At 38.2% G+C, this 10,840-nt stretch overlaps 1 protein-coding gene across 1 annotated transcript in view; it reads right to left on the bottom strand.

The window, feature by feature from the left end:
• Positions 1-10,484, bottom strand: part of LOC109481899 (putative ammonium transporter 1) — a 20,714-nt gene extending 10,230 nt beyond the window's left edge. The window contains exons 1-8 of the mRNA XM_019784523.1: positions 10,255-10,484; positions 8,245-8,334; positions 6,366-6,596; positions 4,599-4,684; positions 3,889-4,020; positions 2,951-3,080; positions 1,969-2,072; positions 221-362 (exon numbers count right to left, since the gene is read on the bottom strand). Of these exons, the coding sequence (XP_019640082.1) occupies positions 221-362; positions 1,969-2,072; positions 2,951-3,080; positions 3,889-4,020; positions 4,599-4,684; positions 6,366-6,596; positions 8,245-8,334; positions 10,255-10,375 (1,036 nt within the window). The 5' untranslated portion in view covers positions 10,376-10,484. The remainder of the gene's footprint in view (positions 1-220; positions 363-1,968; positions 2,073-2,950; positions 3,081-3,888; positions 4,021-4,598; positions 4,685-6,365; positions 6,597-8,244; positions 8,335-10,254) is intronic.
• Between the last annotated feature and the right edge of the window lie 356 nt (positions 10,485-10,840).

Here is a 10,840-nt window from a genome sequence, read left to right as displayed (position 1 = left end):
ACTGTTTATTATAATAAAATAAGCATTTTCCTACAGTTGCGCCTGAGTATAAACATGGACAGGTTTTCTGTAGATTTAATTATTTTCATTGAAGGACTTTACAAAATAGACTACTTGTAAAGTATAACCATAACCAATGAATGAAATTTCAGGGGGAAGCAGTAAATTAAATGAATTGTTTTCAAGAACATTCAAATTCATTCAAGTTCAGGCATCTCACCAGCCACGGCATCCAGGGGGTCATCGACCTTTAGGACCTTGAGGATCAGCTGACTCCATCCACAGTACGCCACGCCTGCCACCACACCGATGATACAGGCAGCCCAGGGGTACACATTGTTACAACCTGCACAGATGGCCACCTGGGGGGGGGGGATTTGTTTCATACAGTTATTACACTTAACAATAAACATTAGCCTAAGGAATAGGATGATACAAAAAGTCAATTTTCTGTCAAAAAGTCATTTACAAGTAAGTTGAATCAACCTTTAACTCCAATGATAAACAAAGTGACATTCAGGAAGTGAAGATACCAATTAAGATGCCTAATTATGAGTGTGTTTAAAAGCTGGGAACACAGCCTTTGTTTGTTTGTTTACATTCTGGTAGTTTGTGGTGGTACCAGAAACTCGAGTGTGCCTCGTGTGGGATGTTTGGTGCCAACCATAAATGTTGCAAATGTATTTTGTAGTGTATTTTGTTTACAAAGTTTTAATATTTTCGTGCAAAATGTTACATAATGCCCCTTTAAGCCCACATACGTGTACTGCCAAAGTGTGATGCAAGGTGCACTAAGTTGAGTGAACTTTCAACTGACTGTCTGGTATAGAACATGATTGTGCTACAAATGTAGGCTAAGTGTATAATTCTAGTGGGAAACTGAGATGCAATGCTATGCACTTTGGTATGCACCTGCTAGGTGGCGCTGTAGTACAAGTTTTTGCCTGACTCATTTCATTGGCTGATCATGACTTGACTGAACAAGTTCAGCATGACATGATCATCTGGCTTCTGGGCAAGAAGGCAAATTATCCTTTACCAGAGCTGGTATGCTAACAGAACATATTAATAAGTAGAAGAAAGTCATTAATGAATTTTTGTTTCTAATTATTTGCAGACAGGCCTTCCAAAATGACCTAAAATCTAGCATATTCCAGCAGCTATTAAAGTTTAAACAAAGTTTATGATATGTACGGTTAAAACCTGTGCAAGTGACCACCCCTACATAAAAAACACCTGGCCAATATCACCACTTTTCTGTGGTCCAGTAGATGTTTTTCAATCTTGTCTATAGTGACAACCTGTTCACATTGACCTATTGGTCCCCCGAGTGTACTGTTCTTGATCAGATTTAACAGTGGTGATAATGGTGAATGCAGCAAATAAAAATCCACATACACCTACATGCATACACAATGTATGTAAACCCAATACATGGACCAGTGCAGGTTAGGTGCAGATGGACATCAGTAATACCTACACAGCTTCAATTCTACCTGCACTAAACCTGCATGTACCCAGTACATGGACCAGTGCAGGTTAGGTGCAGGTAAACATCAGTAATACCTACACAGCTCCAATTCTACCTGCACTAAACCTGCATGTACCCAGTACATGGACCAGTGCAGGTTAGGTGCAGGTAAACATCAGAAATACCTGCACAGCTCCAATTTTACCTGCACTAACCTGCATATACCCAGTACATGGACCAGTGCAGGTTAGGTGCAGGTAAGATATCAGAAATACCTGCACAGCTCCAATTTTACCTGCACTAACCTGCATATACAATGTACCCAGTACATGGACCAGTGTAGGTTAGGTACAGGTAGACATCAGAAATACCTGCTCAGCTCCAATTTTACCTGCACTAACCTGCATATACAATGTACCCAGTACATGGACCAGTGTAGGTTAGGTGCAGGTAGACATCAGAAATACATGTAGTGCACAGATGCACCTTTTACCTACCATTCCAGTCAGTGCTCCGTTCAGGGTTGTGAGCAGACTCCAGTGCAGATCTCCCAGCAGCCCCACACGCTTTATCACCATGGCGATCAGACCAGCACTGGAACCTGGCAGGGGAATGTCATAGATTAAAAAAGTTTTTATCTAGTACATCTACATCACTGGACTCAGAAAGTATACTAGTATTCGTTAGGCTTCTGGCTTCTAAGATTTTTTCATGGATAGCAGTGACCAGTGGTGAAAAGGTGCTCTTCTGGTTTAATTCTTAAAAAGTTCTAAGTGTTGACTTGGCTCATAAAGTTGAAAAGTTGGACTAAACTTCTTTTAAGTTAAAACTTGTTCTATCAAGTGTAATAAAATATTTTTCAAAACAAACCTGAAGTGTATGAAGAGGCTATAAGAATTGACTACTTTCTACCTGACAATGCTGTACAATCAAAATCAAATCTCTTTTAGATCACTTTGATTTAATTAACACAAAGGTTGTTCATGATCATCACCAATTGCCAATAGTGGCATTTGATTTATTTTATTCTTTCAAAGTACACTTTCTTGTAAAATTAGCAAAAGACTTTGAAATTATCTGAGCGCAACTTTATGATGTGAAAATTGAGTCATATCAGAGCGTCACTGTGTAATGCTTAGGTCACATTTCCAAACCGGGACCCGGCCGGGCTGTTTGGATGATCGAAAAGTTAACAATTCATATCAGGAATATACAGATATAGAGCCCATGATTGTTATTAAGAACTTTTCTGTGTTTTGTTGTCTTTCATATCAAATTTTTCGTTCCCAAAAGCTGCCCGGCTGGGCCCCGTGTGGGAATTGTGAGTCACAATGATGTTTCAGAGCACGCCCCACTGTTATTGCGGAGGTCACAATGTGACCTCCGCAATAACAGTGGGGCGTGCTCTGAAACATCATTGTTGAAGACTGGAACAAAATTCTATGGCACAAGTTGAGTACTAGTACTGTAGGTCCTCACCAGAGATGACAGTGTTTGTGATGGCCAGAGCGACAATGACACCGTCTCCAGGGCTAGAGATGGAGCCCTGAGATCCACCGTTGAAGGCCAGGAAACCAAAGAACAGAATAAAGGCACCCAGAGCAGCAAGCTGTAGGGAGAATTAAACAACATCCCTCTATTCACACATGGCAAAATAATTAATTTTACAGGACAAAATTTAGTTTTTTTTAAATACATGTATATTGTAGGTTGGTTATAGTGTATTCTTGGTTCCGAGTCGAGCACTCTGCCGCTACACCACATGACCCCACATTTTGTTGATACGGCATTCTAGCATAATCGTGAAGAAGAGAATTTTCATTTGGTATCGCTCAATACTTTATCTTAAATCATCTACCAAATCAATTAATCCTGGATGGATAAAATAAAAAAAACACATTGGTAAATGGGGAAAAATAGCTGAAACATTGTAGAGAACACTTTTGTCTGTTATTCAAATATGTAACCATAATATTCATTGTTTTCTGGTTTTATTTATCTTTTTCTGTGTTCTACATGTCCCTTCAGTATATAAGTTTTTCTGTGTGTGTATCTTATGTTTGTGAAAATCAATAAAAAGGATGATTAATATAATAATAAAAAAATCAATTAATCCTAACAGCACCCTAACTTTTGGAACAGTTAGAAAATTTATGCCGTCAGCAGTTGTTGATATACTGTATAAGCTTGTATTCTTCCAACAACGGACATTCTATAGTGAGAACCCCAGTTTTTACTTAACTGTCAGAATACTTAATTCTTTCTTCTATTATATCACAGCCACCAGCATATACATGTACATGTAGTATACAGTGTTATCTAATGAAATGGGTGTAGTTATTACGTAAGCAAGGAAAATTATGTGTATCATTAACATTCAACCCAAAATCACGATGAAATTGTTACATGTAACCTACTGGGACAGTGTGGCCGGAGATCTGGACAGGTTTCCCACAATGGAAGCGTCCAATCCTGGGACCGACAACAGAGGCACCAGCCAGGGCTGCTGTACCACCGACAATGTGCACCACACCACTCCCTGCAAAGTCCTGCAAAGAAACACATTTATAATTATGTTACAATTGATAATTGCAGTTTCCCACCCTAAAAATGAATACAACAATAATGCTCCAGAGTGCTTTTGTGGCATAATATTTCATTCAGTTATGATAAATATTGTTCAGTAAGTTTGTACCAATGCAGACCACAGTGACTATTATATTGAGTCAAACCTGTACAAATGGCCACCTGTTACATAAGGACTAATCTCCAAGCAGATGATATGGTGGCAAGGCAGTATCCATTACTTTAGCCAGAGGAGGTGGCTAAGGGACACTCCTCCAGCCAATGGAACTGCCTTGCCAACAAATATCTGCTTGGTGATTACACAAGGAGCACCTGTCTGAGGTGAACACTAAAATTCTTGTGGTCCCTTAACTTTCTAAAAACTTTTCCTATCGACACAAGCATTATGAGAGTCCTCAATTTCAATAGCAAACCATCCTGCTAACAAGAAAAAAAAATTGACATGTACCTGAACTATAAATGCAGCTGTCAAAACATTTAACAGCTTACTGTATATTATTTTCTTCAGGCATGAACTTGTTAAAAATATCTTAAACATTACCTGGTAGGTGAGTCCAGTCCCCACACCTGTGAGGAGCCAGCCCTGGGGGTCCCAGGCCCAGTGGGCTGCAACTGGGTACACCACACCTGGATTGGAAGTTGTGCATCATAATGTTACACGTTATAAATTTGTCACAAAAGCAATTTAGGGAAAGGAGTGACAAATGCTGAATCAGAAACAATACTCTTTAAGATAACCCACAGGTCACAAAGGCTTAATTTATTTTCTGATGACTCAGCATTTTGTCAACTTGACCAAATGCAATTGTGACCTACAGATCTTTTAACTCTTAAGAATCCATCAGGCTTTTTTGTTCTTTACAAATAACTCACTTTTCTAAAAAAATGTGATTGATTTGATAGAAGAAATTATGTTAAGAGATTGTCCTGCATCAGTATTTTTAATCACTATTTTAATTATTTATCTATTTTATTTTTATATTTCAGTCCATACCATGGTATGGATGAAATATATTGTGTTCTCTGATGTTTCTTCTCCTTCTTCTTCTCCTTCTCCTGCCACACAGTCAAAGGGATTCAACTCCGCCATCATTCAGCCAAATGACTTGAAATTTGGCATGGAGGTAGAGTGAGCCAATACCCCCAGGCGTTTTTTTCATTTTTTGATACATGCCTTTGAAAAATTTTTATGAAGGTTTCTTGGGGCATTTTTCGCCAAAAAATGGATTTTTGGATCCTGAGCCCTGGTTTTACAACCAAATGATCTGAAATTCGGTATAAGGGTACCTTGAACATGTGTCTACAGAATAGCAGTCACATATTTAGCATACACCACTTCCAAATGACTCATTTGGGGGACTTTAATGGCTATTTTCAGCAAAAAAGGGCCAAAAGTGCTATACCCGTTCCATGTTCTATCTAAAGAATGGCCTGTTCCATCTGCCGTTGGCCATGGAACACCTGTTCCATTGCGGGTTACCTGAAGTCACATTGCACGTAAGTCGTACGGAATGACCCACACATTCAATTTTATGTGCCTAAGACCTTCAAAATGTATCAAATCTCATCATTGTTAGTATTTGCATACCTGTAATAAGACTAGTAAAGCTTTCGAGATACAATGTGCTTGTTCTTGCATCTTTGATCTCAATTACATAGCTACTATATAATTCATTTATTTGAGAATCTTTGCCAGTTTTACACTGGGGTAAGTTTGGAATAGTCCACTTTTGCGTGGGAGGGAGATGGACTGAAATATGCTGTATTTGCTCCCAAGCAAATGTCGGCCTCTCTAGTATTCACATTTATTTTTCGAGGATTGGGCAAAAAGTTATGAAACTTATGTCAGCCCTCTCTTCACTATTTTAATTAATGGTTTATATGGAAACAATCTCAAAGCACTAAATTAATTTCTCTTAGTTAGTATCTGTATCATTCTTCATCTGTATAGCCGGTACTGTATTGTACTCCCGACGTGATGTCATGATGATAGCCGGTATAACCGCCTTTCGGCATAACACTCCAGCTTTTTAGTACACTTGAAGCAGAACTGTGACAGATGACCTGGCATCCATGAACTATCCTGGCGATCAGTAAAGAAGGTGGCCATGCAAGAAAAGACCCAGATGGAAAGAAAACTTTTGGCCTCACATATGCAATGTCTTGTGAAGTTAAGTACATTTTGTACAGTGTATGTGTTTAGATCAACAAGGCTTTACATGTACTACCTATTAGTAAATCATGTTTAAAGTCAGGAATCATTTTCTTGTGTTCTCTCACACCCCCCCCCTCAAAAAAAAAAACCTACCGGTGAGTACAGCGCAGTACACCAGGTATGCGCTGAACTCTGTCCTCTCCGCCATGGCTCCTGACACGATCGTCGAGGCGGTGGCCGCGAACACGAAGTGGAAGAACCAATGAGCGTACTGCGACCCCTCGATGCCCTCCAGGAAGAAGTGGCCATGTCCAATGAAGAGGTTGCTGGGAGTTCCGAATGCGAAGGCGTAGCCAACTGCCCAGTACGAGATGGCTCCGATACCTGTGGATGACACAAAAATTTTATCTGATTTTCTACACCAAAAAAGTTGCGTATTGATCAACTTCTAATCCTTTTGACGTAGCAAACTTCTACCTGGCCTTGGAAGTAACTAGAAAGAGTAGGAATTGATTAAAAAAAACACTTAAATCTTTTTTTTTTTTAAATCTTTCTTTATTGAATTTTCCAAAATAAATTAACGGTTACAGAATATGGCATGGCATTGTGCAAAAAGGAATACATGGTGAACCACAAAAACAAAACGTAAGATCCAGGTACAATAGTGTAGTGCAAATTTTACAGATACACCCTGTTGCCCCTAATTACATGGTTTAAAATTACACATGGGATTTTTTTTAGACTCTTTTAAATATTTAAACACTTAAATCTTAACCATTACATGCCAGGGGCTTTAATTTGGCCAGAGTTGCATGGAGATACAGTTTTCCACAAATGACTTATTATAAATATACTCCAAAGCAGACTTCCTTGGCATTTATCTGACTATTTGACCAATTTCTACTCTTTCTCAAGCCTCAAGTAGATTAACTCAATTCTCAAGCCTCAAGTAGATTAGCTAGTAATATAATAGTAAGATTTTACATTTGAAAGTCAATGAATAAATATTGAGTAAAGAGACTCTTTTTATACAACCAAGTCTTTTTTTCAACCAACGTTTTGGTGACCGTCTGTCACTTCTGACTGTCACTTCTGACTGGTTGACATTGCATTGTAGCACAGGTGTCGCTGTTGTGTAAAAAGAGTCTCTTTACTCAGTGTCTTGTTCAACTTGTTAAAAAAATTGTCAAAAGAATGTTGACCTTAAATCTTAACTACTGGTAAGTCTAATTCTACTTTATAATTTGCATCTTAATTGTTCCATTGTGGTGCTTTCTTTGATTCAGACCACCTGCAGGCATAATTCTAATTAAAAGTAGATTATTAGGCAGAGGAAACAACAATCAATCAAACGCTAGTGAGTCACTACAATGCCCGAGGAAAAAAATGTTGTGTTTCCTGTTTCCCAACCGACTCTAGAAAAAACTGCTGACCCAAGCCTTTTTGGGTGGACCCCTGCAAGGGACACATTTTTCGAGCTGATGAAACTATTTTTAGCTCCATGATCTGACACCTGTGTGATGAGACATTACAATTGGTTTTCTAACATTGATTGAAAATATATATGTCATCATGCAAGTTTTACTTTGTCAAACTGTATTGTATAAGCAAGGAGCTTCTTGGTATAAGTTGGATCACTAGAGATTGCCTAAAAAGTCTAAAAAAAAGGAAAGAAGACAATCCCTACCTACTGACCCTAATTTTTTCAAGACTGAAACAGGAAACACAACATTTTTTCCTAGGCCCTGAGGATATTAACTCACCCCATTCCTGTAATACTGTAAGTCACACCTTAAACATAGCCTCCTTCGCAGACTTGTAGACCTTAGACCTTAGTTCCTCCTGTGCCTAAAAAGTAATGGCACATTGGGCAGCAAGCTTCCACTTTCACAGCAGACTTGTAGGCCACAGCGTTATTTTTTTCCGAGGGAGTTTTGCCAGGGAGAGACGGTTTGTCACAAAAAATAATGCCTCGCCCTACAAGTCTGCAAAGGAGCCTAACACATATTCTTGACTGAGACATTTTACTTACAGACATCCAGTATGTTCTTGAGCAGGATGTTTGTGGTGTTTTTGCTCCTGACTGATCCTGCCTCTAGGAAGGCAAAACCTGCCTGCATGACTGAAAAAAAAGGATGAAAACTTGTTAGGAGTATGTTATAAGGACATATCGAATCAATACTGAGTGCAGAATTAAGACTTAAATGTTACAATCCGATTATGGGTTGAAGTATTTCGATCTGGTCAGTTTACAATGTATTAACTTAAACACATTTATGCAGTAATGGATTGAACTTGAAGATTTTCTAGTATCAATTCACTTTTCAGCAATTAATGTTAATGTTTAGATTAAAGTTTAATGTTTTAATGTTAATATCAATAGACATCCATCACTGGCTGAACTTTATATACATAACACACTATAGAATTTTAAAAAAATGAAAGTGTCACTGATTATGAAGTAGATGCAGGGCGGGGCCCAATGTATCATTTGTAAGTACACATACATTTTGTAAGTACCTTTCATTACTAAGTCTATGAGAAAGGAAATCTTGTGACTTTTACACAATCCACCTGTAGAAAGTGGACCCAAAATGGGAACAACATTATATATTAAAGCAAAACCTGTCCCACATGTGTCTTTATGGGCATATACATGTAATCACAATGATGGGTGGTCCCAGGACCCTACACTGTATCATGTACAAGCAGGGAATTTTTGCTTTCTTTGCAAGTTTTTTTTTAGTCAACTGAAGAAAACTGTAACTTAAGCATGCTACCAAGTGAATAGATTTTGAAAACATTTCTGACGTTTCAAGTAGCATCCACTACTTTTCGTCAGTACGTTGCTAACCAAAGTTTTACTGAACAGAAAAACTGTGTGAATGAGGCAAAGACATTTTTAGACAATGCATGGGCAACAAAATAAGCTAAGAGAAGGTGAATTCTAATGTAGTCACCTACTAGTAAGTTTATAAAGAACTTAGGGCTATTCCATAAGTTGTTTTTTTTTTATAAAAAAAGGAATTAAAACTATGTTGACACCCCTTTAAAGACTTATAAATGGTTTGGTCTGACACCTGTTTTAGGAGGACCTATTATACCACCTGGCCTATAGGCAGACAAAAATGCTCCATATATTACTAGTAATGTTTTGAGTGACAGTCATTATAACCTCTTCTCCAGCATCACTAAATGAACCGACAGAACTCACTCTTGTGTTCAACTGTAAAAATGACAAGGCACCTAACTCGAAAGTGCCACTAATAAGTAAATCAAGAAAGAATTCATGTGTAAAGAAAACACATTATAGCCATAGGAATTGCTATTGCAGTACTGCTACTTGACATGTAGTTGTCTCTGTATTTCATACAATAGTATAGCTTTAAACTGTCTATGAGTATCATTTACATAGATACTATCTAAACCTCATTCTTTATTTGGTTCTTGTAACCTGATATGATGATATGCAACCAAGCATATCTGTAAGTGGGCTATCACCTTTTCTCGGCTTTTCTGACTGTGTAAGTCTCAGTAACTTTGCTTTAATATTTGTTGCTCAAGTTGCTACTAAAATATCACGCATGCCTTTTTATTTAGTTTTACCACAGGATCATACCCATAAAGTACCGGTATATCAAATTGTGCGTTTTCAAATTTAAAAAAAAAACTGTACTTTTTTTATAGATCGGAAATAATTTTTTCAAATTTGGAAAAAGAATCAACAGTGAAGTATAAAACAAAAATTATAAGTGCCAACAGACAACATGTTCCATGATATGGAGTTAGTTAATTCGATAAAAAAATTCAAACTCAAAATATTTTGATTCCGCCTCTGCCCAGCTGGCGATCATTAAAAAGCGCGCGTTTTCCCGAAACAAAACATCACATCGATTGCACAAACATATGCTGAAATCCACATTTCAAGACAAGCAAATTTCAAAACACACACATCCCTTGTCAACTTACATGACGAAAATGCAAATAACTTATAACTTTGTGAATGAGGCGTTAAAAATGCAAAGTTAGATTTTGTACTCACGAAAGACGAAGCATCCCATCATGAGAAGGAAAAACTCGTCGGAATTTCCGACCAGAGCTCCTAGTTGCTGTTCCATGGAAATTTCCGTCCATTCGGTGGTGTTGGTTGCGTTGTTGACCATTTTTGCAGGAGATGTGTCTACCTGTGTGCCCCAAAGTGTACTGTAGAGAAAGAAGTGAAGCGACGTGTACACACCGGGGTTTATCTTGTTGTGGGTATTGTTATGGTTGGCTAGGAAGGGTCCACTCTTGACAAAAGGGGGATCAGATTTAAATAGTCTCTTTAGATTCTCTTTTCTTTGAAACAGTATAAGACAATTATTGTACACAAAAGACTTCATACCTTATACAAATATGTATGATATGGTAAAATTGTGAGAATTAATGGCAGTAAGTCACTACAAGCATCTTCATCTTTCAACGTCATCCCTTTGTCATGGACTCAACCATTTGGCGCGAAAAATCGAAGTAATGAAATCGGAGACCAGACAAGCCCTGGGGCGGTGTTCACGTGAAGGAATCATGATCACGCACTGTGCACGTGCTAAGGGCGGTGCGGAATGTTCCGGTTTCTGGATGGACATTTG

The sequence above is a fragment of the Branchiostoma belcheri genome, unplaced genomic scaffold (genome assembly GCF_001625305.1).
Source record: "Branchiostoma belcheri isolate BF01 breed outbred unplaced genomic scaffold, Haploidv18h27 scaffold58, whole genome shotgun sequence".
Lineage (NCBI taxonomy): Eukaryota > Metazoa > Chordata > Leptocardii > Amphioxiformes > Branchiostomatidae > Branchiostoma > Branchiostoma belcheri.
This window is presented reverse-complemented; position numbering and strand designations above follow the sequence as displayed.